The sequence below is a fragment of the Agelaius phoeniceus genome, chromosome 35 (genome assembly GCF_051311805.1).
Source record: "Agelaius phoeniceus isolate bAgePho1 chromosome 35, bAgePho1.hap1, whole genome shotgun sequence".
In the NCBI taxonomy this organism is placed as follows: Eukaryota; Metazoa; Chordata; class Aves; order Passeriformes; family Icteridae; genus Agelaius; species Agelaius phoeniceus.
The window spans coordinates 154,801-182,469 of record NC_135299.1 but is presented as its reverse complement, the minus strand read 5'-3'; the positions used below and the strand labels follow the sequence as shown (position 1 = coordinate 182,469).

Genomic DNA, 27,669 nt, shown 5'->3' with positions numbered 1-27,669 from the left:
AAGGAAGAAAGCGCGGGTTAAAATTGATCCTGGGCAGAGGGAGAACTTGTAAGTACCTTATATTTTGTCAGTTGTATGGAGGAGTGTTGGAGTTCTGGGGGTGTGAAGGAGCTGGGCTGGGCTGTGTCCTGGACCTGTAGCTTTGGGAATCAATTTTTGGGGATCGGAGCAGGGAGTGGAGCTGGAGAATCCTGAGGGAGCTGGAAAGGGGCTCAGCTGGAGAAAAGGGGGATCAGGGGGGATTTCTGCCTCTGCACAGCTCCTGACAGGATGGGACAGCCGGGGGATTTGGATTCGGGATTCATCGCAGGGAACAGGGACAGAGGAGAGGGAATGGCCTCAGGGGGGCACAGCAGGAATTTCCCCCTTTCCATGGGGTCAGGAATTGGAGGTGCCACTCAGAGCTCTGGGCTGGGGACAAGCTTGGACTCGATGTCTCGGAGGGATTTTTCAACCACAGGAATTCCGGGATCCTGTGAAAATCAGATTCCTGTGAATTCCTAGAGATGCTTGGCTGCAGTTGGTGCTTTACAGGGAGCACTGGATTTCCTGTACTCCCCAGCGATGGCTGAGGAACTGTCCCGTGATGGGGGCCAACGACCGGATCCCAAATCCTTACTGTGATCCTAAAATCGCTGTGGAATATCCCTGAGAGGGACCAAACCCCGTCACCTGCCGCTTCCTTAAAACCCCTCAGTGCCAGCGGCCCGGCCGTGAGGAATCGCGGCCACAGTCCTGCCACACTCCGGGCGGGACATGCCGGTAAAACCCGGCCGCACTGCCCTTTGCCCACGGTTGGGCGCGGGAATTTCGGGATTTTCGGGCTTTTCCCGCCGCGCTCGCGATCCCGCTCCCAGAGCGCGGGTTCCCGCCCGCACCGCGCCGCTCCCACCGGCAGGGGCGCTGTTCCCGCGCCGTGCCCGTGAGCGGCGCTCTGCCGACTCCTCTCTGTGGTGCGCCCGGGCGGGGCCGGCTCCAGGCGGCCGCTCTAGCCCGGCGCCCGCGCGCTCCGCGCCGCTGGGGCTCTATGGCGGGGGCCCCTGGGCGCGCACTCTATGGTCGCGGCCCGCCCCCCCCGCCGGCGCCGCTTCCCTGAGGCGGGACCGGGCCGGGACCGGGGCCGGGACCCGGCGGCGGCTCCGGCGCTCCTCACGCGTGGCCCTGCGGGGCTCTGAGGTAAGCGCGGGCTGGGGAGGCCGCCCCGTCCCCCTCGGCCCGCCCGCCGCTTTTCCCCCCCCGTCCGCCCCCGCGGGCCGTGAGGGGACGGGCACAGGCCGCGGCCTCGGCGCGGCGGCCGCTGCGGAAACCGCGGGGAGTTCCCCCCGCAGCCGGGCCTGAGGCGCTGCCCTGCGGCCTGGGGCTGCTGCCGGGCCCGGGCCCGCTCGCCCCTGGGACGCGGAAAAGGCTTCGGAGGGGTGACGAGGAGCCCCGGGTGCCGCTCCCCTCAGGGATGGGGGAAAGGTGCTCTGGGGGTGCCCGCGGCTCCAGCCGGTCCCGGGCAGCGGTGGCTGGGTCCCCGAGCCCTGCCCGGGCACAAACTCGGCTTTATCGCTAACTAAACCGCCGTTAATGGACGTCCCTACCCGGTCTCTATGAATTTTGCCCCAGCCCCGTGTCTGAGCCTTGACTTCAGTGCTCAGTGAGGATCGGGTGGAGCCAGGGCGGTATAAATGATAAAAATGATGATCTAAATGATCTCTGGGCTATTTTTCTCTCACAACCATCATATCCCTGATGCGAATAGAATATTGACATCTTTAGGCTGCAGCGTTTATTCCTGAAGCTCTTGTCAGGGGATATTCCTGTATAGGCTGGAATTACGGGAGTGGGAGAAATCCTAGGAGGAAAGTGCTCCTGGAGTTTTAAGGAATAACTTTGTGTGTTTGTGGAATGGAATCTGGAGCAGTGACTGGGCACCTTGACTCGAGACTGCTCTCTTGCTCTCTGGCACATCTGGTGGGATGTGCTGCCCTTTGCTCTGTCTTTTACTGATTTCTGGGAGGAAAAAAAAAGGAGTTTTCCGGGTGAGCAAATTTTCTCCAAGTGTCTTAATGGCAAATTTAGGTAAATAATATTTTCACTGCTGAAAGCAGCTGATTTTGAGGACCCCAAATTCCCCTAGATTACTTAAGTATCATTTAGGAAAATTGAAATCCCTTTGTACAATTTATAAATGTCAGAATTTGACTCGTGTCACTATTTGAGACTCGAATTCTTTGTCAAATATTCTTGATTTCTGATGTTATAAAAAATACAATCAATTGGCTCTTACAGTATTTCAGTGATGAAACATCATTCAGACCCTTCCTCTACTCAGTTTGCAAAACAGAACTTGGTTTCTTCCCCTGGTGCTCTCTGTAGCACTTAATTAGGGAATTTCCAGAATTGGGGAATCAGTGGAAGTTGTGGGAATGGGTTTTCTTTTTTAATTGATGCTCCTTGAGCATGTCAGGTGTTTCTGGTGGGTTTCTGTGCTGGTTCGTGCACTCTGAGGTATTTGGAGGGTGTCTGTGAACTTTGAGAAATGAAATGTGTCCCGATGGGCTGTGACATTCCTGTTCATGTTTCAGAGGAAGGCGGTTTTGAGGCTCAGGTTTGAGGTAGGATGAGTTTTCTTGGCTGGAGGGAGATGATGCCCAGAATTTTAGGAGTTCCTTAAAGCAAATTTCATGAGCTGCTGTTGCAAAATCCTTTCAGTTAAATGACTTCTGAGGTGGAGCTGCACGGAGACTTCGGGTTTACTGTGAAAATCATCACCCTTACCTGCCTGGGTATAAAAATGTGGTGTTTGTACAGACTGGGACAATAATCATTCTCTGGAGGATAAAGCCTTGCTGTTGTTTCTCTTGTCAGTGCTCTGTGACTGCAAAGTTCTTCCTTCACCCCAAAGAGAGCTCCTGCTTTCAGCTAAATAAATTAAATGCAGTTTCAGAGCAGTTTTATCCAGGTATTATCCTTTTTGCTGCTTCTTCTTAGAGCTTGAGACCTGCAGGTTGAGGTTTTCCTCCCATTCCAGGGGGAAATTCCTGGTTTTTCAGCTAAATGAAGTTAAAGGCAGGGGAGTCTTGTGTGGCACTCACGTCCCCAGAGGCTGTGAGGTGCAGGATGAATTTCCATCTTGTTGCAATCCTTGCTAAATCTTTTTATTGACTGCTGTTGAATGGGTAATTAAATATTCCAGAGCAAGCAGAGATGAACTAAACTCAAAACTCATATTTTTAATGGGAAATGCTTTATCTTTTATTCCTGTAAGCAGAACTTCACAGCAGTGAAAGAAAGGTCAGCAAAACCCTCTGTGCTTTCCCCCTGGGGTGTTTCTTTGGGGTGGTTTTATTGGTTTCAGTGTTTTTTGGAGGCTGTTCTGAGTCTTTCATGGGACAGTAAGAGAGAGAAACGAAGAGCAGAGAGCAGGGAGGGCAGGCTGTGGTTTTGCACTACAGAAATGAACAGAGCTTTCTGTAGCACTGGAAATTTATTGTCATTTTTGCTGCTGTCTGGATTTCGGTTTGAGGGGCCTTTGTTACCTGAGACACTTTGCAGGGTGCAGAATTTTCCTTTATAAAATCCAAAACTGTGTTTGAGGACGGACAAAGTTGTGTCCAGTGCAGGTTCATCATTAGTTCTGCTCATGATCTTGCAGTGGTTGATGTTTGCAGCCACAGGGGAGGCTCCATCACGGGCTGGGGAAGGTTTGGGCTGTGCTGTAAAGGACACAAACCATGGGTTGGTTTTGGCTGCAAGAGACCTTAAGGGACAGGTGATCACCTTGCACCTGCCCAGCCTGGCCTTGGGCACTGCCAGGGATGCAGGGGCAGCCTCAGCTTCTCTGGCCCCTGTGCCAGGCCTGCCCACCCTGCCAGGCAGGAATTTCTGCCAGGGTCCCATCCAGCCCTGCCATCTGGCAGTGGGAAGCCGTTCCCCATGTCCTGCACTCCCCTGTAAATGCCCTCTCTGCATCCTCCCTGCAGCTCCTTCAGCTGCTGCAGAGGCACAGTTCTGGTCCCCTGAAGCTTCTCTTTTCCAGGCTGAACAATTCCAGTTCTCCCAGCTCTTCCTCACAGCAGAGCTGCCCCATCAATCAATCAATCAATCAATCACCAGTTTCCAGCAGTTTTCTCCCTCCAAGGCCCTGCTTTGGTGACTTTCTGGGGGTCCTGCAGCAGGACCCCTCGGAGCAGGGAGGCAGCAGGAGCAGGACTCTGCTCTGGGTTGACTCTTCCCCCCAGGAGCCTTCACTGGGCTGCGTGCTGTGGTTGGGCTCAGCAGGGAAAAATCAGTGACTCACATTTCCACAGAAAGAAATGTAATTTCCAGTCTCATAGCAACTGTCCTTTCAACACTTTCAAACCTTCTGTGACAAAATGTTTAACACTCACCCATCAGCTTCTAATGCTCCAGGCTGGTCCGCCCACCACCCCAGCTGAAACCTGCATTTGTGCATCCCTGAATCCCCCAGAATCCGAGGGGGGATGCTGGCAAGACGTTGAACAGTTAAATATAAAACCTTAGACATGAGAGAAGTGTTGCTGACTGCATTACATCAAGACAGAGTGACTCTTAAAATTCAAAACTGTGTTCTCTTCACTTTGATTTGAGTCCCTGGTTTGTTTTTATACACCTTCAGATAGTTTAAAATAGGTTTGGCTGGTGGCTTAGCTAAAATATTTTTGGAAATTATCTTACTTAGAGAAAGATATTCTTTAGTATAAAGAATCTTGATTTTCTTCCTGGATCATCCTTCAAACTGAAAGAGAGCAGGGTTAGATGGGATATTGGGAATTGGGTATTAATGGGATTGTAGCAGGATGGCGAGGCCCTGGCACAGGTGGAGCTGTGCCATCCTGGAAGGGCCCAAGGCCGGGTTGGACAAGGCTTGGAGCAACCTGGAGTAGTGCCAGGTGTCCTTGCCCATGGCAGGGGTGGCACTGGATGGGCTTTAAGGTCCCTCCCAGCCCAAACCAGTCCATGACTGATTGTGTGTCCTTCGCAGCACAGAGCAAACCTGCTCCACTGCCAGCCTGGGCTCAGGAGGTGACCCCGGGGCGGGGGCTTCACCTGCCCAACCCACAGGGGGAGCAGGGCAGGGTCCCAGCGAGCTCCTCCCCTCGAGGAGGCACAGGAGGGCTGGGGTGGTGATGGGAAGCGACAAAAACCCAGGCTGTGCCTTCATAATGGCAACGGTGGAGGGCAGAGAGCTCATCCAACACCTCCCAGAGAGACCAGAACCATCAGGCAGGCACTGAGGCTGTAAAACACTGGTGCAGCTGGGCACCTGTCTGCTCTGCAAGTGCTTTACTAACCTGATTGAACTGCTTTTCTCACAGCTGATGATGGAAGAGGTGCACAAGGGCAGCAGCAGCAGCAGCTCTGTCACGTCCCAGCCCTCAGCTGTACAAGGTACAACCCTCCAGGCAGCTCAGCTCTCTCATATTGCTCAACAGGTAAAGCCTGGGCTGGATCTCAGCAAACATTTCAGGGAGTTCTGAGCCAAACTATAGAGACATTCTTAGAAGTGCTCAGAGAAGGAAAATAACAGAAAGAGGCTAAGAAAAATGTGTTTGTTTGATGGTGGGTGACATAAAATTAATGATCAAGTGTTTAAAAGCTATTTTTTGTGTTTGTACAATGCAGAAGTGCAGCCCAGATCTGGGGTTAGTCCTCCACAGGAGCTGCTCAGGAATAAAATGAGGGCCTGGTTTCATTTTTTTTCTTAGAAAAAGCATTTCCAGCTCCTTTTGTAGTAGCAGCAATCCTGGGTGCTCAGCACCATGGAAACCCTTGGATTTTAGCCCGACATGAATATATTTAATCTAATAAACCATATGAACTTGAAAATTGAGATTTTTCCTCTAAGGTAACATCCATGGCAGAGCTGTAACCTGAATCCCTTCGAACTGGTGAAGGAGTGAATCCTTCCAGGAGGGTTTTCCTGGGAGAAAGCAATTTTTGCAACTCATCCACGTTTATCCTGTGAGGCAATTGGGATTTTGATAGATCAATTTAGATATAGGAAAGGAGAGAATATCAGCTGGTGTCCTGGGGTTTGTTTCCAGGCTGGTTTCCCGATCTGTTTTTATCTAAAGTTCTGGTTGTCCCTTAATATTGTGAGTTATGATACAAAAGTAGCATTCATTGGAAATTCAGCTGTGTGTATTTTAATGATCCCCTCGTCTTATGTATTTCAGATGAATAAAAGTACTGAAGGAATTTAATTACAGAAGTGGTTATTTACCTACAATATTCATGTATAACTTGAATTATTTTTGTTTTGAGAACATATGGAAATGTGAACAATATAAATTGAATTGAAGTGTAAAGACTCATGGGAGTTCAACATCAAAACTACAAACCCTCTAGGAAGCTGAAGCATTTTCATGTTTTTAATATGTTATGTAATATCACATATTTGATTATGTGACATAATGCCACATTTGATTTTCTCCAACCAAAGGAAATAACGAACTGTTTCAGCCTTTTTCATATGCAAATAATGTCTAAAAAACTGTGCATCTTTAAAGGTACTTTTGTGATTTAATTAGAATTAAAATAAGCTGCTAATGGTTTTCCTACACGTGTTGCACTTCCTGAGTCCTGTGGCACAAAGGTTTTACTGATGGTTTCTGGTCTGTTGTAGATGTCTCTCAGAGGTTCTGCTCCCCTCACAGTCGTTCAGCTTCCTGGAGAGCAAGTGCAGGTCCAGGGAGTCATTCAGACAGCTCAGTCCTCCTCTGTGATCCACTCCCCTCAGGTGCAAACCGTGCAGGTAACTCCACACTGCCTTCAAATGCCCCAGATCTGCAGTTATGTAGGTGAGAAGATGGGAAAAGATGTGCAGAGGCTTCTCTGGCCCAGCTGCCTCTGTGCCCTGCTGTAAGAGACAGTGAGCAATCCAAGGACAGCCCTGTGGGATCCCTCCCTCGTTTGGGCTTGAAATTGTTCCTGGTGGGAGTCACCTGTGGAGTCAAAATAAAACCATTTTAAGTCACCTCCCTTCATACAAAAATCCAATCCACAGCTCTGTAATTGGTGTCTTGGCAGTCAGGTGGGGTCTGACACCCAAAGGAGGGGAGTGGGGAATAACAGAATAATTCAGTAGTGGATTAAGATGAGTGTTTGGGAAGGTGGAGCTGTGTGAAGGGGAATGAGCTGCTGGCTGCTCTCTCGTGCTGGAACTCCCTGTCAGTGGTACCCAGGTCTCTGCTTGTGTCTCTTATCACTTGCCATGTGATTTTTGTAAGAGTCCCTTCCTGAAGGTGCCCAGGGAGCTCCAGGGAACCTGATCCTGCTCCTCTCAGTCCCTGCTGCAGAGCCCCTGGGCACCTGGAGTTCCACTGGGAAGCCACTGCCTGCCCTAAAACGCAGGGATTTGTCCCTGATCCTTGTCCCCCACTCCTCACAGCACACTAAATTGATCAGCCATGAGGAGCAGACCTGGCAGGGACTGTCAGCTGTCCCTGCTGTAGCATCAGAGCAGGGAGAGGAGAACACTCAGGCACCTGCACTGGCTGCTGCTCGTTGGTGCTCGTGTCTCTGTTCAGTCTCTTTCTTTTTCCCTCCCCCTGGTTGCACAGTCCCCACTGACTGGATTAATTCCTTTTCTGTAATTTATGAACGTTGTGGCCTTGGTGGAGGGAAAAACAAAGTACAACATGAGCAGGTTTTTTTCCCTGCTGATCATAGGCTGCTCTGTCTCTGCAGTTCAGTGAGAGGCTTTTCCCAGAGCTCTGTGCATTCCTCTGCACTCTGTCACTGGCACACGGATAAGAGCAAATAAATATTTTGTTCACTTATAAGGAGCATCAGAGACAAAATTACACTTTGAACTGGATGAGCACACAGTGGAATAATGAAAATTGTAGATAGTACTTTGCATATTTACTCCCTGATATGGTGCTGCCTTAAATACTCTTTTCACTGGACTTTCACATTCTCACCAACAAACCCCACTGCTCCTTTTCTACACACAAGATTCCAGGTGCTTTCTGTCTTTGTCCTGTACATCAGTGGTGCTCCTGTTCCCTTTCTCACCAGGTATCTTCCCTGTCTGAGAGTGAGGATTCTCAGGACTCCTCAGACAGCATTGGCTCCTCACAGAAGGCTCGAGGCATCTTGGCTCGTCGTCCATCCTACCGGTACGGGTGTGATACACTTGGTGTTTGTGTTTGAAACCAAAACAACAGCCCCTTGCCATGGGTTTCAGTATTCTGCTGCCCTCCAGGTTGTTTCCTTTCCCTTGAAACACTCAGTGAATTTGTTCATGCCCTGAACTTTCTGAGCCGTCATTGCTGTGAGGAAACTTTGACTCCACTAACTGGAGATTGGCCTCAGCAGGATTTTGTAAAGGGCAAAATGTTCACCAGCTGTAATTTTACTCAGTTGTATCATTTTACTGAAGTGAGGAGTGCAGTCAAATGTCAGACTCCTTTCTTCACAGAAAAATTTTGAAAGATCTTTCTTCTGAAGACACACGGGATAGAAAAGGAGATGAGGAAAGTCCTGGGGTCTCCACTGTCGCCTCCATGTCCGTTCCCACGCCCATCTACCAGACAAGCACTGGACAGTACAGTATGTTACCCAAAATATCCTCAGTTTTTATTCTACTTGCCTCAAAATACAGATTTCATTAAGTATTTGAGTAAGATGAAGGACAAGAGTTGGTTATTATCTAGTAGTCAATAAAGTTAGTACATAGCAGTAACTGATAGCTACAGACTTCAGATGAACTCAGTGCTCTGTAATTTTAAATTTTGCATATGAAGACATTTATGGGTGTTGATCTGGAGCACACAGCAGTGTTCTTTGCTGGATTTAACCCAATACATCAGTGAAGACACAGAGATACATATATTTTTTTATATATATATATATATATATATATATATGTGTGTGTGTGTATTATAGGCCATTAAAGGCTCCTGTGATATCACAGAGGTATGAAAAAATGAGGGTTTGTTCTTTTGATGTTCCCACTGGGTGTTCGTGGTGCTTCACGCTACTCCTCTCCATCCTGTGATTGGGTGAGGCCCTGGCACAGGTGCCCAGAGAAGCTGTGGTGCCCCTGCATCCCTGGCAGTGCCCAGGGCCAGGCTGGACAGGCCTTAGAGCAGCCTGGGCTCGTGGGAGTGTCCCTGCCACGGCAGGGGTGGCACTGGGTGGGCTGTAAGGTCCGTCCCAACCCAAGCCATTGTAGGGTCTGTGATTTACCTGTATTTTGTGCTGTACAGCTCCAAATCCTCCTGTCCCTGTGCCTTCCCTTGCAGTTGCCATCGCAGCCAACGGGCTGCAGCTGGCGGGGCCGGGGGCGGACGCGGTGCAGGGGCTGCAGACACTGACCATGGCCAACGCCGCCGCCTCCCAGCCCGGCACCACCATCCTGCAGTACGCCCAGACCTCGGACGGGCAGCAGATCCTGGTGCCCAGCAACCAGGTGGTGGTGCAGAGTGAGTACCCGGGGACACGGTGACAGCCCCGGCGCTGTGAGTGCCACCTGCTAACGCTGCCCCCTTTGTGTCCCTAGCTGCCTCTGGGGACATGCAGACGTACCAGATCCGCACCACGCCCACCACCTCCTCCCTGCCCCAGACCGTGGTGATGACGTCCCCGGTCACCCTGACATCCCAGAGCAGCAAGACAGACGACCCGCAGCTGAAACGGGAGATCAGGCTGATGAAGAACAGGTACGTGAGTGCACCCCGGCTGCTTGGCGGGGGAGTTCAATCACGTGCAGTCGCTGGGGCTGGAAAAGACTTCCAGGATCATAAAGCCCAACCTGTGACACATCTCCACCATAACAATGAGTGGCACATCCAGGGATGGGGACTCCCAACCTCCCTGCCAATGCCTGACCATCCTTTCCATGAGGAAATTCCTCCTGATGTCCAACCTGAACCTCCCCTGGCACAGCTTGAGGCAGTTTCCTCTTGTCCCGTCCCTGTTCCCTGGGAACAGAGCTTGACCCCCCTGGCCCTGGCTGCCCCTCATGTCAGGGAGTTGTGGAGAGGGAGGAGTTTCCCCCTGAGCCTCCTTCTCTACAGGCTGAGCCCTTTTCCCAGTTCCCTCAGGAGTTCTCCAGAGCCTTCTCCATGTGCTCCAGCCCCTTCCCTAGCTCCATTCCCAGCTCTGGGTGTGCTCCAGCCCATCCATATTTCTCTTGCAGTGAGGGTCCAGAACTGGAGGGGCCCCAGCAGTGTCCAGCACAGGGGGACAATCCCTGCCCTGGTGCTGTGCCACAGCCCAGGTGCCCTTGGCCTCCTTCCCCACCTGGGCACACCTGGCCTTGTGGCAGATTGTGACCCAAACATGGGAATTTGTGACCCAGACATGCTCCCTTGAGTCTCCCAGTGTGGAGAAGCCAAAACTGGGTTTCCCCTGCAGACTGGCTGCCATTTGTGTTACCAGATCCTGCTGAATTTCCTGCTCTCCTCGGGCAGTTCTGGCTCGGTTTTGTTCCTCGCTGCAGCTCCAGCTCTCCTGTGTTGGTCAGTAGTGTGACATTCAGAAAATAGATCTCACAGCTAAAATCAAGAACTCTGCTTCTCTGTTGCAGAGAAGCTGCCCGGGAGTGCCGTAGGAAGAAGAAGGAGTACGTGAAATGTTTGGAAAATCGAGTGGCAGTCCTGGAAAATCAGAACAAAACTCTAATTGAAGAGCTAAAAACTTTGAAAGATCTTTACTGTCATAAAAGTGTGTAAGAAGAGAAGGTAAAAACCTTTGGGGACTGGTGAAATATCAGAGGAGAATTTTTTTTTATACTGAATTTTTTAAACTAGATGAAAGGTCAAAAATGAAACTTTTCTACCTAGATTTCACTGCTCAAAGACTCTATAGATTTTCTTTACAACATGTTGGTGACAAAGTACAAAGAGGAAACAAGAAAACCTCACCAAAATTCCTGCTGGCACAACTGGAAACTGCTAAATTCAAGATTGCAGCTACAGCAGAAGGACAGTCACGTGTGGCAAGGCAGGTGATGAGAGTTTCTTTGAAAATTCCTATGAATGCCTCTAATAAAGGAGGCAAAATTTGGTTACAAAGAAAAAGCATGGGTGAAACAGAATCCTTGCCATAGCTGACATTATTAGTAACGTTTATAACCAGTGTATGTTTTGATTTCTTACTCTTTTTCAAGCCTTTTTCCTTCAGTTATTTGTCTGTAAATATTTTTATTTTAACCTGTAAGTTGGTCTTTACAGGTGCAGATGATAAAAAAGCTGATACTTTGCTTGAGGTATAAATTATGTTTTTACTCTTTCTCAGATGACAATTTAAAAAGTTGGGATGATTTTTTTTTTCCACGTTTGCCGTGTTTATCAGATTGGGGAAGGATCTGCAGAAGGCAGCAAGAGGCCTGGTCCTGGAAATGTCTGAGGCACAGAAAATTGTGTTGATTTTCTTAGAGAATTCAACACATCAGTGACTTTAAAGCACAGTGAGAGGGGCAAGGACTGGTGACAAAAATTCTGAAGAATTTCTGAGATGAAACTTCTCAAAGTTGTTCATTTCACAAGAGTTTGTTCTTAGTTCTGGGCATGAGAAACATTGATCATTGAAAATTAAATTGTGTGCTGATCATATCTACAATTAAACACTCAGTGCTTGTCCTGGCTGGGGATTCTCCTGGGCTTTGGAACATGAAACCAAATAGAAGAAAAATGATGTAGTAAAAAATGAAAGATCTATACCAAAGGGTTATGAGGTTCTAATCTCTGGTTTATTGCTGGAAGTAGTGCAAAATTACCATTTCCAGCCTAATTTTGTAAGGTAGGAGCTATTTTGCAAAGTAATGGTATCTTTGTAAGCAAATACTATATTGCAAACAGGGAGATGGTTGGTATATTTTGTAGCTAAATTGTGATCTTTACAAAACCTGAAATTGAGTTTCTATACGTATTTTGACAGTTTATATCTTTCATTTTAGTAACCAAATGAAATATTTTGTGAACCAGATTTTCAAGGATATATTTTTATGGATAGTACAAAGTCAAATGAGATCCTCTTTGGTGTAGGAGATACTTGAATTAATTTTGTATGTCTGTAGGCAACTTGCAGAAAAAAACGGATCCTAAAGAGTATTGGGGGGGGGGGGAAAGGAGGAAAAATAAAAGAAATTAGGGCTTTTTACTCCCCAGAGCTGACAATATCTGCACATTCGATCTCATTGTGTCAGAGAGTCCAGTTTGTACAATTTAAACTTGTTTCAGGTGAAAATCAAACGTTTGACATGATCAGGACTCCTTTAGCTGGGGAACCTCTGTGCTTGGAGAGCCCCGAGCTGTCTGGCCGTGGGCCCTGGTGGGCAGGACAGGCTCTGGTGGGACACGGTCCTGGGCGAGGAGTGACCCCGCTGGTCAGGCTGTGGGCTGGGCAGGAGCTGAGGTGCCTGCAGTGCCCCTGCATGAGCAATGAACCATTTCCATGGCTGGGATGGAATCCTGCTTCCGTTCTGTCAGCGGGGATTGCACCTGGACTGTGCTGGTGGAGGCGGGAGAGCTCCGTGAGTGTCGTGCCTGCTCTGGATGGAGTTCCAAGCTGTGCTCCCTCCCTGGATGTGTAGTGCTTATCCCATGGTCAGTCAGTATTTTGGATTTTGCTCCTTTGGCAGTTAATGGACTTGTAGCAAGCAGAGCTCTTTGCCATGAGGAATCTGCATTCTGCAGTCTCCTGGTTAGTGGGCTAGAAAAGGTTTTGTTTTTTTTTTCCCTGAAGTTCCTAAATCTCTGATTGTTGTGGGCACGAGCCCCAGTGTGTTTCCTTTAGGCCAGGCTGGAATGGGACTCCTGGTTGCCATCATGTCAGAAAAAAAAGCTTTGTGACCCATCAGAAATAAGGTTGGGAAAGTCCCAAACTGAGGGAGCTGCTCCTGGAGAGGTGTTGGTGTTTCCCATTACTTTGGTGGAATTTCAGGAGAATTGAACAGCCTGGAATGTGCCTGGAACATGCACCTCAGAGAATTGGACCTTTCCTCAGCAGTGTGTGTAACCCGGCACGTGGGAGAGGGTTTGACCTACAGTTCTGAACTGCTTTGGGAACTCTGTGGTAGCTGATCCTCACTGTGTTCTCTTTTTTCCTTTTGTAAGATGGAACAATAATAAACAAAAACTATCAAGTGTTAAGACTGTAAAAACCTGGTGGCCAATTCTTCTTGTATCCAGCAAGGGAAGCACCTGTCCTGCCAGACACACCAGGAGTCAATTTTTATACTCTTAAAATGGTGTGTTGGAAAGAACAGATGGTTTTTCATCATGGGAATATTAAACAGTAACACAAGTTCACTCTTTAAGCACTCATCATGAAGTTCTTAGTTTGGATTTACTTTCAAATCTCGATTTTAAAGAATAAAATCTCATTCCTGAGGGTAAGAGATGCAGCAGCTGCTGCTGTTCTGCTGGTTGGTTCCAAACAGTCCGTGCTTTCCATGAATTGTAAATATTTGTTGAAACAATTAATGGTTGCAAATTTTGATCTTGGTAAATAAAGTCACTAAAATATTATAATTCTGCTGGTCCCTATTTATTTTTAAGCTGCAGTGGTGGTGACCAGGTGGGAATACCTCTGTGGGATCAAGTGATATGACAGCCAGGAATAAATAATAGTCAATTTTAGTGGATTAAATGGTACTTGTACACACCTGCCAGTGCTAAAAATCATGAGTGCAGAACAGCTTTTACCTTCCTGCAGGGTTTTTTACCTTCTTAGTTTTCAATAAGCTGAGCCACAGGTAAGGTTTTGTTAATTAAATGGTTAATTAAAACCTTAGTGTGCTCTGCTGGTTTTTACCCGGCAGAGGGAGCATCTGCCCTCCCCAGACCCCGGTGGCGTCACTGAGTGTATTTAACCCTCCGATGGCTGCAAAAGCACAGAAATAGGGTGGGAGGAAAGCGTTTCCAGTCGATAACGTTTCTATATTCAATTTTCCTCATTAGTGCCGAGGCTGTTACTGTTTCCTCTCCTGTCAGTTGGATATCAGGCAGGAAACAAAAAATACAATGGCAGACATGACTCCTAAAAAGTAAGTGCACATCCTTTGGCTCTCGGATTTATTGTCAGTCAGGAGGGAGCCGGTGTCCCCACGCTTTCCCAGGCAGGACAGAGCTCCACGAGGACCGCGCGCTGCGTTCCCCTCACAAAGCCTGCGTGAGCACTGCGTGCAGCAGAGCCAGGAGGATGGTGAGTGTGCTGCTCTGGGGGCTCCAAGCCTCGTTGGTCACCAGGAGTTTGGCTTTTATCCATTTCCTGTACTGAGACAGGCGCACGTAGATGCCGGGGTAGCGCGGGCGGCCGCAGCCCACCCCGAAGCTGGCGATGCCCACCAGGTAGAACTTGTCGGTGTCAGGGTGGTAACACACCAGGGGGCCCCCGCTGTCGCCCTACAAATGAACACCACAAAAAGCAGCAGCAGGTGAGGGTTTCCTTCCAGGAAACACCTCGGGCACTAATCAGTCTGGCTTTTTAGATGTATTTTAAGCACCTCAGTGAACTGGACAGGCACAATGACGGTAACGTGGGCAATTCAAGGTCAATTTGGTGTTGCTGGAAGACAGAATCAGCATCCCTGAGGTTGGAAAGGCCCTCAAGACCATCGAGTCTAACCTGATCCCCATCTTGTCACCAGACCAGAGTGCTTGTCACCCACGTCCAGCTGCTCCTTGGACACCTCCAGGGATGGGGACCACCACCTTCCTGACAGTGCCTTCCAATGCCTGACCACCCTTTCCATGGAGAAATTCCTCCTGATTCTGGTCAAGACTGCACTGACCAGAGCCCCAGGCCTGCACTGCTTCTGTTAGCTGAGTTAAAGGTAATCTGAGTATCTTTTAACTCAGATTCTCTTGTTTTCTCTCTGCACCTTTTCATGCCTAAACCTAAACCTTCACTCCTCACTTAATGGGGGAATTTGCCCACACGGTGTGGGAGCTCCAAGAGACCCAGTAAGGAGCACACATCCAGTGTCTTGGCCGTGTCACCTGCTCAGGGAAAACTGCTGAGAGAGGCAGGAAGTGTGTCAGACAAAGCACTTAGGATACATTATGGGGTTTCATTAGTAATGTCTCTGTGTCCCAGCTGGTGCTGCAGCTTCTGCCAGTGCTTTGGACCTGAGAACTGCCTTTTCCGAGAAGGAGGTGGTGATTGCTCACAATTTAAACAATCATGGCACATCCCTGAGCCACTTCCTAGAGCCCTATCCCTGAACCACATCCCTGAGCCTTATCTGTGTCCAGTGCTGCTCCCCAGCATAAGAACAGTGAGACATCCATGTGCTTCACACACACTGTATGGTACAGTGTCCTGTGTTTTGTCTCATTTATAATTTACTGACACCTTTATGGCATAAATATGTCACCTTCTTTATCTTTCCTCTTTGTTAACCTGTCCCTGTCATCTTTCCAATATCACCAAATTCTTTGTGTACGTTTTGACTTTGTAATCACTGTCCCAACCCTTTTATGATGTTTCCTTTGCATTTGACATGTTTCCCAGTTAGTATTTCTGCTGTTTTAATTAATCATGCTACAAATCATGATGCTGCTGAGCCTCTGGCTTGGGAGTTCCACTGAGGCAGGTGGGGCACCACCTTCCCTCTCACCTGGCAGGGGTGGCACCACTCCCCTCTCAGCTGGCACATGTGGCACCACTCCCCTCTCACCTGGCAGGAGGGGCAGCACTCCCCTCTCACCTGGCACATGTGGCACCACTCCCCTCTCACCTGGCAGGTGTGGCACCACTCCCCTCTCACCTGGCAGGGGTGGCAGCACTCCCCTCTCACCTGGCACATGTGGCACCACTCCCCTCTCACCTGGCAGGGGTGGCACCACTCCCCTCTCACCTGGCAGGGGTGGCACCACTCCCCTCTCACCTGGCACATGTGGCACCACTCCCCTCTCAGCTGGCAGGTGTGGCACCACTCCCCTCTCACCTGGCAGGGGTGGCACCACTCCCCTCTCACCTGGCACATGTGGCACCACTCCCCTCTCACCTGGCAGGAGGGGCACCACTCCCCTCTCACCTGGCAGGAGGGGCACCACTCCCCTCTCACCTGGCAGGGGTGGCACCACTCCCCTCTCACCTGGCAGGTGTGGCACCACTCCCCTCTCACCTGGCAGCTGTAGCACCACATCCCCTCTCACCTGGCAGGTGTGGCACCACTCCCCTCTCACCTGGCACGTGTAGCACCACATCCCCTCTCACCTGGTACATGTGGCACCACTCCCCTCTCACCTGGCAGGGGTGGCACCACTCCCCTCTCACCTGGCACGTGTGGCACCACATCCCCTCTCACCTGGCAGGTGTCGGTGCCTCCAGCCCAGGCGCCAGCACAGAGAGCTTTGTCGTTCATGAGCCCTGCGTAGCCTGCAGAGCTGTTGCACAGGCTGGGAGGGAGGATTCCCACGTGGGCTTCTTTTAGCACAGGTGAGATTTTACCTTGAAAGGAGACAGAATTCGGAAAGGTGAAATATGCTGGGGTGTGTAGCAATTTTACTGTGGGGTTTTTTTTGTTTGGCCAGCCTAGGTGTGTTCCTGGACATGTTTAGACATGGATATGACACAGACCGTGCCTGTTGCCAGTGGATTGGAATTTGAGTGGGTTAAAGGTTTGAAGACTTGGGTTGGATGTAGATTTTGCAATTCTTCCTCAGAAGAAGCATCAGTGACAATATACATGCCTTGCTCAAAATGTCAGAGGTGACTTACCAAACAGGCTCATACAATCTCAGCTGACCCCAAAACTCCCACACACCAACTGGCATTGAATTTGTGCCCAGTGGGAGTAAAGAGAGAATTGGAGGGGGTGTAGTCATTCATAAATCCCATGGGAACCCCTCAGTTCACAACATGTGGCATCAGAATTGTTGCTTTTCAATAGAATAGCTGTTTCCAGCAGCCCACGCTGACCTGCACCACGAATGGGGTGAGTTTATTTTCCTTTTTTTTCATGTTACACTTGGAAGAAAGGCTGGGAAATCTATTCCTGTGGTTACAGCTGTGTGAGTCTAACCTGCTTGTGATGGAAAACCCCTGAGAGCAGATCCTCACTGCAGAGTTAAATGACATTGTGTGAGGAGACCATAACCTGTGCAAATCCACTGAGAATCACAGAATGGTTTGGGTTGGGAGGAACTTTAAAAATCATCCAGTTCCACCCCCCTGCCATGGGCAGGGACACCTTCCACTATCCCAGGTTACTCTAAGCCCCATCCAGCCTGACCCTGAACACTTACAGGGATCCAGGGCCAGCCACAGCTGAACTGGGCAATCTGTGGCAGGGCCTCCCCACCCTCACAGGGAGGAATTTCTTCCCAAGATCTAATCTGAACCTGTCCTCTTCCAGTTTGGTGCCATTCCCCCTTGAACGGTCGGGAAAGGCCTCTAAGGTCCGAGTGCAAGGAGAGTTTATAAACCCGGGGATTTAACAGGAGGTTCAGCAGAGGCAGAGCCCCGTACCCTTCTCGGTGGTGCGTCCCCAGCCGCTGATGTAGCAGTCGGAGCTGTTCTCCAGGGGCTGCACCAGGGCAGCCGGGGCCAGGCACACGGGCTGGATGAAGAGGCTGTAGCGCACCGCCGACCTCAGCTCGAACACCGCCACGTCGTTCTCAAAGGTTTCCCTCTTGAACTCGGAGTGCACCATGATCCTCCTGATCCTCCTCCTCGCCGTGTGGCGGCTGTGCTTCTGCAGGTTGTGCACGCCCAGAACGGCCCGCCAGGAACACGGGTCCCTGCCAGAGAATTCACAGCGTTGGACATCGGTTTCACCGTTTGTTTTCACAGAGCCCTGGGATCCAGAAAGGGCTTGGGTTGGGTTGGAGGCACCTTAAAGCTCATCTTTAGGATGAGAATTCAGGTGGGTTTGACATCAGTTTCACAGTTTGTTTTCATAGAGCCCTGGGATCCAGGAATTGGTTGGACTGGAGGTACCTTAAAGCTCATCTTTAAAATGAGAGTTCAGGTGGGTTTTACATCAGTTTCACAGTTTGTTTTCATAGAGCCCTGGGATCCAGGTATGGGTTGGATTGGAGGCAGCTTAAAGCTCATCTCATCCCACCCCTGCCATGGCAGGGACACCTTCCACTGTCCCAGGCTGCTCCAAGCCCTGTCCAGCCTTGCCTTGGACACTTCCAGGGATCCCAGCTTCTCTGGGCACCCTATACCAGGGCCTTCCTCACAGGGAGAAATTTTTTCCATTATCCCCTCTATCCCTGTCTTCTTTTGCTTATGCACCTTTAGAAATACACATTGAAAATTCCTTAGTAAATATTTCCTGGAACAAATTTGCCTCGTTACCACTCTGCCCATGTGAACGCTCCCTTTGCTATTAGTGGTTATGGCTGTTAAGGAAAATTCAGATTAAGGATTTAAGCTGACACACAGATTTTCCCCCCCACCCCATCTCAGCAGAGGCCACCAGGAGATAATAGTCTGAAAAAGCTGAAAACATGGTTATATTTTGGATAAAGGAAGGAGGCTTATCCCCTACAATGCTCATAAAGACTCTACTTTCACCTAGACCTTGGAAATCCATTATCTAGAAGAAACACAATAACTATCTAGTTAATATTAAATTTATAAATAGGGGTAGAAATTTATTAAATGAGCTTTGAATTTGGCCTGGGAAGTGCTATAAAATTTAAATTAGCCTCCAAAATTAAGGCAAAAATTAAATTGATAATTTCAAGAGAAATTATATTGCAAATAAATGTTTGTTAAATGCAAACAAGGAGTTGATGTAACAAAGTCCTGATAAAGGATAACATTTCAAGTTTTGCAGATTTTTACAGTTCACTTTCCCCCAGGTCATGGTTGAGTCAACAGTCAATGTTGACAGATGCAGATTGCGCAACTGTGGTAAAGGCTGGGAAAGAGACCAGTGCTGGGAGCTGAAATGCTCCAGAGTTGCTGTAAGTGCAGTTAAAAATCTGTTCTGAGGAGTTATTACCACATTGTCAAAAAAACCTCTTAAGTGCCAAACTGTTGGTTCTGATCAACAAAAAAAAAAAAAAAGGGAAATTGGGTTAAAGCTGATTAATTGGAGTGTTTGTAATCTAAATATCACAACAATTTGTGGTGAGGTTTCGTGGTTAAGAAAACTCCATTAACCAGAAAAATCAGAGCTCTGTGGAGCAAAGCAACCCAGACTACTTTGGGGGAGTGAGCTGGGGAAGGGGGCAGAGAACCTGGCATGGGAGAGGGTCAGTGCTGTGGCCTGGTGACAAGGTGGGGATCAGGCAGAGGTTGGACTTGAAGGTCTTGGAGATCTTTTCAATCAGTGCTCCAGCCCCTTCCCCAGCCCTGTTCCTAGTTCTGGATGTGCTCCATCCCTCAATGCCTTCCTTGCTGTGAGGGGAGAACTGGACACAGCACTGGAGGGGCCTCACAGTGCCCAGCCCAGGGGGACAATCCCTGCTCTGCTCCTTTGGCCACCCTGTGACACAACTCGGGTGCCCTCGGCCTCCTTCCCCCCATCCAGGGGGCTCGGCCATTGTACCCAGGGGGTTCAGATGTTCAGACTTGGTGTCCAGGGTTCAGCCGTGGTGCCCAGGGTGCTCAGCCATGGTACCCAGGGGTTTCGGCCATGGTACCCAGGGGGTTCAGCCGTGGTACCCAGGGGGCTCAGCCATGGTACCCAGGGGGTTCAGCCATGGTGCCCAGGCAGTTCAGCCATGGTACCCAGGGGGCTCAGCCGTGGTGCCCGGGGGTCACCCCGTACGTACGTCCTGCCATCCACGCAGTGGCCGGCGGTCAGCACGGCTCTCCGGCTCAGCAGGACGCCGCCGCACAGGTGCATGAAGCGGACGCCGCCGCGCAGCACCTGCAGGCTCACCACCCACGGCCAGGCGCCCTCCGGGGCCTCGTGGCCCCCCACGATCCAGGACGCCACGCTCCGGGCCACCGCCAGCTGCTGCTGACACTCTGCAAAATACAATGGGCTCCTTAGAGAGCCTGGAGGGCAAAGCTCAGCTTTTGGGGCAGTGTTTGTGGGTGCTCTGGGTTTATGGGTTGGTTTTTTTTTCCTGTTGTCTCGGGGGTTTTGTTTGGTTGGGTGTTTGGGGGTTTTGGTGGGCCTTTTTTGTTGCTGATGGTGGTGTTTTTTTTGTTTTTTTTTAAATTTGAGTTTGGATTTTTAAATCTCTAGCATCACCACAGCACAGGAAGGACATGGACCTGTTGGAGATGAGGCCACCAGGTTGTTTAGAGGGATGGAGCAGATCTGCTGTGAGGAAAGGCTGGGAGAATTGGGATTGTTCAGCCTGGAGGAAAAAAGCTTGGGGCTGACTTAACTGTGGCCTTCCAGTGCCTGAAGGAGCTGCAGGAGAAATGGAGAGAGACCACATAAATGGGCATGGAGTGCCAGGACAAGGGACAACTGCCAGAGGGAAGGTTAGAGGGATATTGGGAAGAAATTTCTCCCGGTGAAGGTGGGCAGGCCCTGGCACAGGGTGCCCAAAGAAGCTGTGGCTGCCATGGATCCCTGGCAGTGTTTGAGGCCAGGCTGGACGGGGCTTGGAGCACTGGGACAGTGGAAGGTGACCCTGCCATGGCAGGGATGGCACTGGGTGGCCTGTAAGGTCCCCCCCTTCCAGCCAAAACCATTCTCGGGCTCTCTGTTCTGCAGGACGCGCTGCCTCACAGATCCCGGTGTCTGGAGATCCCAGTGCTTTCTCAGCCCATGTGAAACACAGTGTATTTATCTGACTAAGGTGTATTTCTGGTGTACAGATTTGCGGTTAAGTGCGCTCGGTTGCCGCTGCTTTACGGAATTCACCAGATTTCTGTATAAACCAGAGCCTCTTCCACCCCGCCTCACCCCGCTCACGCTCTTCCCCGCTCGCTGCCCCTTTCCCCGACCCCTCCGCCCCGGCCCGGCCCCGCCGGGTCCCGGTACCGTCCGCAGGGTCTGTGGGGGCCGCCCCCGCGGGCAGGGGCCCCGCGAGCAGCAGCAGCAGCAGCGGCAGCGCGGGCCGCGCCCCTCGCATCGCCGGCGAGGGCCGAAGATGGCTGCGGGGCCTGAGGGGAGCCCCGCGGGGAGCCCCGCGGGGAACGGCCGGCGTCGGCACCGCCACCGGCACCGGCACCGGCACCGGGCCGTTGGGGCGGCGGGGACGGCGCGGGAGCGCGGACGGAGGAGCCGGTGAGGGGCGGGAGGGGCCGGCCTGGCCTCAGCGACCGCTGGCACGGAGCCTTCAGCCGGGCAATGGGTCAGGGGGTTCGCCTTCACCTGGGCAGAGGGACAGGGGGCTCAGCTTCACCTGGGCACAGGGTCAGGGGGCTCAGTTTCATCTCTACAAAGAGTCAAGGTTTTCAGCCCTGAGTCAAGGGTCAAGGGTCCCACCCTCAGCTGGGCCAAGGTTCAGTGGTCTCACCCTCAGCTGGGCCAAGGTTCAGGGGTCTCACCCTCAGCTGGGCCAAGGTTCAGGGGTCTCACCCTCACCTGGGCCAAGGTTCAGGGGTCTCACCCTCACCTGGGCCAAGGATCAAGGGTCTCACCCTCAGCTGGGCCAGGGGTCAGGTTTGGAGGTTCAGGTTCCATCAGATGGAGCAGCCGTGAGGGAGCGTGGGGAGGGGGCAGCAGGTGTGATGGAGCCCCGGTGACATGCCAGCTGGGGAGCACCTGAAGGATCCCTGTCCCGGAGTCAACCAGGCACAGACAGCAGTCCCCTTCCATTAATACATTTATTTTCTGCTTCCCAGGCTGGTTTTTTGTTGTCCTGGGATCCTCCCTGGCTGCCCTGGGCTCTAGCAAGGCAGGGTCAGCAGTGCCAGGGCTTCAGGAAGGAAACAGCCTCAAGGTATACCAGGGGAGGTTTAATTAGATAAGAGGAAAGATTTCTTCATGGAAAGAGCTGTCAGGCCCTGGCACAGGCTGCCCGGGGCAGTGATGGAGTGCCCATCCCTGAAGTGTTCAAAAACCGTGGGTGTGGCACTTGGGGACGTGGTTTAGTGGTGAACACCGTGCTGGTGCTGAGTTACCGTTGGACTGTGATCCAAAAGGGCTTTTCCAGCTTTGTTGATTGTGTGATTCAGAGACACTCGGAAAATTGACCCTCTCTTCTCACCTGACAGTTTGGTTTCTGATTCAAGCCCTTCGCTGTGTTACTGATATGGGCACGTGTGGAGGAGTCTGTGCCGGGCAGGGTGTGTGGGTCACCATGAGGAATTTTGGGGGACAGGGGGGCAGGACAGGGGTTACTTCACCCCGTACCCCACGATGTGCGGCGCGATGGGCATCCAGGGTATCGCCACGCTGATGTGTTGTATCTTCAGCTCGGAGAACTTTGCCTCTTCCAGATTCTTCCACAGCTCTCTCGTGAGGCAGCATCCAGCAAAGACAAGTTTCCAAGTCGGGTAACAGACTTGCTGCCAAAAATACGTCCAGCTGGAATGCTCAGCGGCCACGTGCTCCAAGAAATAGAAAGCTCCTCCCTGGGAACACAGAGTCTTCTTACAGCGGGTGTGGGGGTCACACCAAGCGGCTCCCACTTCCCCCTCCCTTCCCTTTTCCCTTTCCTTTTTCCCTTCCCTCCGTTAGCTGGAATTAATGAAAGAAGGAAAACGTCCAGAGATTCAAAATGCCCATTCAAAAAGCACAAAGGACTGACTTATTTGGTCCCTCTTTTATTCTAGCAATAGTTTGTTGTGGTTTTGTTTCAATTAGTTGCTAGCATGACCGTTTTTTTGGAATTAAATGATCTTTAAGGTCCCTCTCAACCCAAACCATTCCATGGTTCTATGAAAATGCTGCTTTAAAGGCTGAAAGTCTGTTTTAAGCTCAAACCAACTCTTTTTCACTTGTTTATTGTTTGTCCGTTTTGTTTTGGGGTTTTTGAAATGTTTTTTTTTTTTATGTTTTTTTGGTTTGTTTGGTTTTTTTCCCCCTTTCCTTGCTCATGGTACCTCTAGAGCAGAAGTTAAGGGTAGTGCCAGGCTCTTTGCAGGTACTCACCGGCCGGAGCACTCGGAGCACTTCCCTCAGGGTGCTGCTGACGCTGTGCACGGAGCAGAGCACCAGGGTGCAAACCACAGCATCCACCGAGCCGCTGGGCACCTGCCGCAGGTCCTCTCCCGCAGCCACCAGGAACTGCTCGTAGTGGAGGTGCTGGTTCTTCTTCATGTTTCTGGAGAGGCCCTCCTGGAAGTTGGGGTTGATGTCGCTGCAAGTGACTCTGCAGCCCGCTGGGTAGAACTGGAAGTTGGAGCCGCTGCCGGTGCCGATCTCCAGCAGGCGCAGCTCCCCGGAGGGGCCCCTGAAGTCAGGCAGATTGCGGAACAGCTCCTGCTTGTACTTCTTTGATTTCTTGTCGTGAGCTCCAGAAATCTTTTCTAAGAAGAAGGGAAAGAAGACCTTCCTGCAGAAAGGCTCCCAGATGCCCAGGAAGGACAGCAGGTAGACGGGCCAGGCCAGCAGTGCCAGGCCAGCGCGGAGCAGGAGGGCGCTTGCAGTGGCCTCTGCCATTTTCAGCGTGGGCAGAGGATCTGTGCAGAGCAGAACTGCTGTTCCTGTGTGGCAGAGCTCCGGGAGCCCAGTCAGAGCTGCATTTGTGTCCTCTCAGAGTACATTCAGCTGCTTGGGTTGCTCTGGTGGATGCCTTTCTCCAGCTGATTTCTCAGTCCGGTCACAGGCGAGGACTGAACAGTGCAGGTGCAGCCAAGCAGTGACCAGAGTCCAGGGGAGGAGCTGCCAGTTTGTTCCCAAGCTGGGCAGCACAACTTGGTGTGTAACCCCAGGCAAAGTTCTGCAAGTGCCCTCCTTCAGTTCCGGGTGCAGTCGCGCCTCTTAAAGCAGCCCGTGCTGCCCTCAGCTGAGCTCAGGATCTCTGCAGGAATTTTGTCAGGGCTTTGATTAATGTTTCAGTTCAGAGTTGTTAGGGAGTTGATTTTCCAGCTGCTGGGAGCTGCTGGGTTTGCTCAGCAGCTCTGTGCTCTCTCTGAACAGCAGTTTGAAGTCTTTGCAGTTTGAGGACACCTTAAATCTTTTGGTGGGTAAGAACGGGCTCCCAGTGATCTTCCAGACTGATGGAAATCATGGACACAGATAAAACAATTTATTCATTCATTAGTTCTGCATGCAGCATGTGGAGTTTGGGTTTTTATGTGGGTCGAATCGACACTGACCACTCCACAAACACATTCTGGAAGACTTTGTCAGCTTTGCAGTTGACAGTTTTCCAAAGGATTTGGTGGCAGTGTGGGTCAGCCATTAACAGGTGACGGCTCTGCTCCCGGTGGCAGGAGGATCCAAGGTCCCTAATAGCCTTGGAACAGTTCTGCTGGGGGTGCGTTGGAGTTTTGCTTTCCTGGGAAAGCCACCGGTGTGTCTCCACTTCCCTCTGGTGGCAATAAAGCAAATTAAAGCCAGGAGTAATTAGGTGCTCCATTAATGATCTCTGTTGTATCTTCATGCCTCCACCTTGTGGCAGCTACAAACAGATTGAACAGTGGGAATCACTGAATCGTTTATGGAAAAGAGCTCCAAGATGGAGTCCAAGCTTTGGTTACTCTGTGGTGCACCAAATACAGGCAGTAATGGATACGGGGTGACGATGATGATGGTGATGGACACAGGGATGATGATGGACTCAGGGATGATGATGGACTCAGGGATGATGATGACAATGAACACAGGGGTAATGATGATGATGATGATGGACACAGGGATGACCTTGGTGGACACAGATGATGATGATGGTGATGGACACAGGGATGATGATGATGATGATTATGATGGACACAGGGATGATGGTGATGGACACAGGGATGGTGATGGTGGTGATGGACACAGGGATGCTGCTGACGATGGACACACGAGTACCGGTGATGATGGTGATGGGCACAGGGATACCGGTGATGGGCACAGGGATGCTGCTGACGATGGACACACGAGTACCGGTGATGATGGTGATGGGCACAGGGATACCGGTGATGGGCACAGGGATGCCGCTCACGATGGACACACGGGTGCCGCTGATGGTGATGGACACACGGGTACCGCTGATGGTGATGGACACAGGGATACCGGTGATGATGGTGATGGGCACAGGGATACCGGTGATGGGCACAGGGATGCCGCTGACGATGGACACACGGGTGCCGCTGATGGTGATGGGCACAGGGATACCGGTGATGGGCACAGGGATGCCGCTCACGGTGGACACACGGGTGCCGCTGATGGTGATGGACACACGGGTACCGGTGATGATAATGGGCACAGGGATGCCGCTCACGATGGACACACGGGTGCCGCTGATGGTGATGGACACACGGGTACCGGTGATGATAATGGGCACAGGGATGCCGCTCACGGTGGACACACGGGTGCCGCTGATGCTGACGCCGGGCCAGGCCCGGGGGTTCCCCGCTCCCCCCGCGCCGCTCCCGGTGCCTCCGGAGCGCCCCCCTGCGGCGCGCGCGGGGCGGGCGGGGGCCGGGCCGGCCGGGCGGGGGGAGCGCCGGGAGCGCACCAAGATGGCGACACCCGCAGTCCCTCCCGCAGCTCCCCCCGCGCCGCAGTCCGGCAGCGCCGCGCCGGGGCCGCGCTGAGCCCGCCCGACACGGTGAGTCGCAGCCCCCGAGACCCCCGCGGGCTCCAGCAGCAGCTCCCCTCGCTTGCTGTCCCGCTGGCTCCATCCCCCCCGTAGCCCTTGGCACAGCTCCCCCGGGGGCTCTGCCGCAGAGCGCGGCCCGGAGAGCCCCGGGGACACCGGAGGCGGCTTGTGGGGCGGTGCGGGGGGGAGGGCCTGGGGAGCCCCCAGCCCCAAATCCGCCGCGTGAGGGGAGTCCCCGAGCCCTGCCCCTCCTCGGCCATCCCCTCGCTGGATGCCCGGGCACCCCGCACCCAGGGAAGGGGGTCGGGGGCCGGTTCGGTGCCCGCTCAGCACTGCCCGCGGGGCTCCGGCAGCCGCTGCCCCGGCCGGGGAGGGACCGTCCGCCGCAGCCCGAGGCCCCCGGCCCTGCGGGGAGTGGGGGGGACGGTGCCGGGCCCGGGATCAGCGTCCCCCGGCCGGCGGGCTGGCTCTGGGAAGGGGCAACCACCCCCTGCGCCCACCCTGGACCTGGAGCCCCGTCTGGGCCCCGTCCTTCCATCCTCCCGTCTGTTCCTGCATCCCTCCCTGCATCCGTGCCTCCATCCCCCCTCCACCCCACGGCCTGGGGGGCTCACGGGACCCTCCTCCCACGCCCCAAATTCGGGGCCGTGCTCTGTGCATGGTAGGAAGGGAGAGCCCGAGTTCTGCTGGATGTCCCTTCCCCCTCGGCCCTCGCTGCAGCGCTGCTCTGTCCCTCCACCACCCCCTGCTCCCACCGCTCGGCATGCAGAGCTTCCCCTCCCAGAGAGGGGGGATTTTGGAGGACAGGAGGGTTTTTTTTGGTGGGGGGAGACGGGCAGGGGGATGCATGGGGCAGTGTTGGTGTTCCAGCTGACCCAGATGTTGGGTCAGCATCGTGGTTGTGCATCTTCCTTCCCTCTTTCCTTCCGCCACAGATTTTGGGGGGGATGGTGAGGGCAGATTTGGTTTATATTATTTTTTCCCTTCCTGCTGGGAGGGAATTGCACATTCACGAGGTTTTTCTATTAAAAAATCTGGGTGTCTTCCTCCCCTCCCCCTGCGTTCTGGTGCAAACCGATGCCCAGCTGATGTGGGGGTGGGGACACCGGGAGCCGCTCCACGGCAGCGGCTGCGGATGAGCCGGGGTGAAGTCGGAAAAGTCTGGCAAGGGGAGTGAGTGTGTGTGCAAGGGGCGGCAGCCGCATCCGGACCCCCGGGCCCTGAGCTGAACTGTGGAGGGCGATCCCGGCTGCGGGGGGATCGTCCCTGTCCCCCCCGTGCCGTGTCGCAGCGGTCGGCGGGAGCCCCCCGAGGGGCCGCGCAGGTGGGGCGGGTTCCGCGGCTCCGGCTGAGCTTGTGCCGTGTGTGCCCGGCTAACCCGGCCCCGGCACACTGCAGCATTCCACCCGCGCCGGCAGCCGTGACCGGGACGTCCTCTTTTCACACCGGGAAGCTTTAATTGCGAGGAGCGGGGGGGCGCGGGGTCCCTGTCCCCCTCCTGCCGCTGCCTTCCGAGGCGGAGAGGGAGGAAGGCGTGACCGTGCTGGTTTTCCAGGGCAGTCCCGCTTTGGAGGGACGGGGCCTGGAAATGGCCCTGTGCTCCTGTGTCGGTCACGGAGGTTCTGGGAAGCTCTGGGGCCGGTTCCTCCAGCGGCGCCCGGGGGCAGACGGCGTGGGTGAGGCTGGAGGGGCCCGTGGGACACTCCCTGTGCCCATTACTGTCCCCTCGGGCCGACACCGCCCTCCGCATCTCTTCAGGGGCAGCCAAGTAAAGTTGGTGAAGCTGTTCAGGATCTCTGCATAGCCCTGGGCGTGGGGACTCGGTGCCGTTAAGGGTAACGAGCCCCTGCACTCCCTTGGGACCTTTCCCTGCTGGGTCTGTCCTAAGGCCTTCCAGAGCCCCCGTGCAGGGTTTTCCACCCTTTGTGTGGCTAGAAAGTCCCTGTTCTTCACTTTGGCGTTTTATATAGAACTAACAACGTGCCCAACGGTTTCTTTGATCATTTTAACGTGTTTGGGTGCTTCTGCAGTGTTGTTCGCTCAGGGTGGAGGACCTGGAGCCATCACAGATAATTTAATCAGTTATATAAGCTTGTATGTATGGCTTAGATGTAGATCATGGTATAGATACTGTACT

The 27,669-nt window shown here is 52.4% G+C and overlaps 4 protein-coding genes across 54 annotated transcripts in view; 2 read left to right on the top strand and 2 right to left on the bottom strand.

The window, feature by feature from the left end:
- Positions 1 to 741: 741 nt before the first annotated feature.
- Positions 742 to 13,493, top strand: ATF1 (activating transcription factor 1). 2 transcript variants are annotated; one of them, XM_054649252.2, is made up of 8 exons: positions 742 to 1,176; positions 5,325 to 5,441; positions 6,635 to 6,763; positions 8,032 to 8,132; positions 8,435 to 8,565; positions 9,261 to 9,440; positions 9,518 to 9,677; positions 10,547 to 13,493. In XM_054649252.2, exons 1-8 carry the CDS (start codon positions 757 to 759, stop codon positions 10,689 to 10,691), a joined length of 1,383 nt encoding a protein of 460 aa, XP_054505227.2. In that variant the 5' UTR covers positions 742 to 756; the 3' UTR covers positions 10,692 to 13,493. The 2 variants fall into 2 exon arrangements, with proteins under 2 accessions (XP_054505227.2, XP_077048889.1); XM_077192774.1 differs by lacking the exon at positions 742 to 1,176 and having other exon boundaries at positions 5,339 to 5,397.
- A 563-nt stretch (positions 13,494 to 14,056) lies between these two features.
- Positions 14,057 to 20,966, bottom strand: TMPRSS12 (transmembrane serine protease 12). The gene is made up of 5 exons (XM_054649257.2): positions 20,876 to 20,966; positions 19,704 to 19,902; positions 17,440 to 17,711; positions 16,277 to 16,419; positions 14,057 to 14,366 (listed from the first exon to the last, which is right to left on the bottom strand). Exons 1-5 carry the CDS (start codon positions 20,964 to 20,966, stop codon positions 14,121 to 14,123), a joined length of 951 nt encoding a protein of 316 aa, XP_054505232.2. The 3' UTR covers positions 14,057 to 14,120.
- A 683-nt stretch (positions 20,967 to 21,649) lies between these two features.
- Positions 21,650 to 23,662, bottom strand: TMT1A (thiol methyltransferase 1A). Its single transcript, XM_054649260.2, has 2 exons — positions 22,934 to 23,662; positions 21,650 to 22,413 (listed from the first exon to the last, which is right to left on the bottom strand). Exons 1-2 carry the CDS (start codon positions 23,441 to 23,443, stop codon positions 22,177 to 22,179), a joined length of 747 nt encoding a protein of 248 aa, XP_054505235.1. The 5' UTR covers positions 23,444 to 23,662; the 3' UTR covers positions 21,650 to 22,176.
- A 1,739-nt stretch (positions 23,663 to 25,401) lies between these two features.
- Positions 25,402 to 27,669, top strand: part of SCN8A (sodium voltage-gated channel alpha subunit 8) — a 58,372-nt gene continuing 56,104 nt past the window's right edge. For all 50 annotated transcript variants that reach the window (XR_013185862.1, XR_013185877.1, XR_013185873.1 and 47 more), the window contains exon 1: positions 25,402 to 25,541. The gene's annotated coding sequence lies outside the window, so the exon portion shown is untranslated. The remainder of the gene's footprint in view (positions 25,542 to 27,669) is intronic.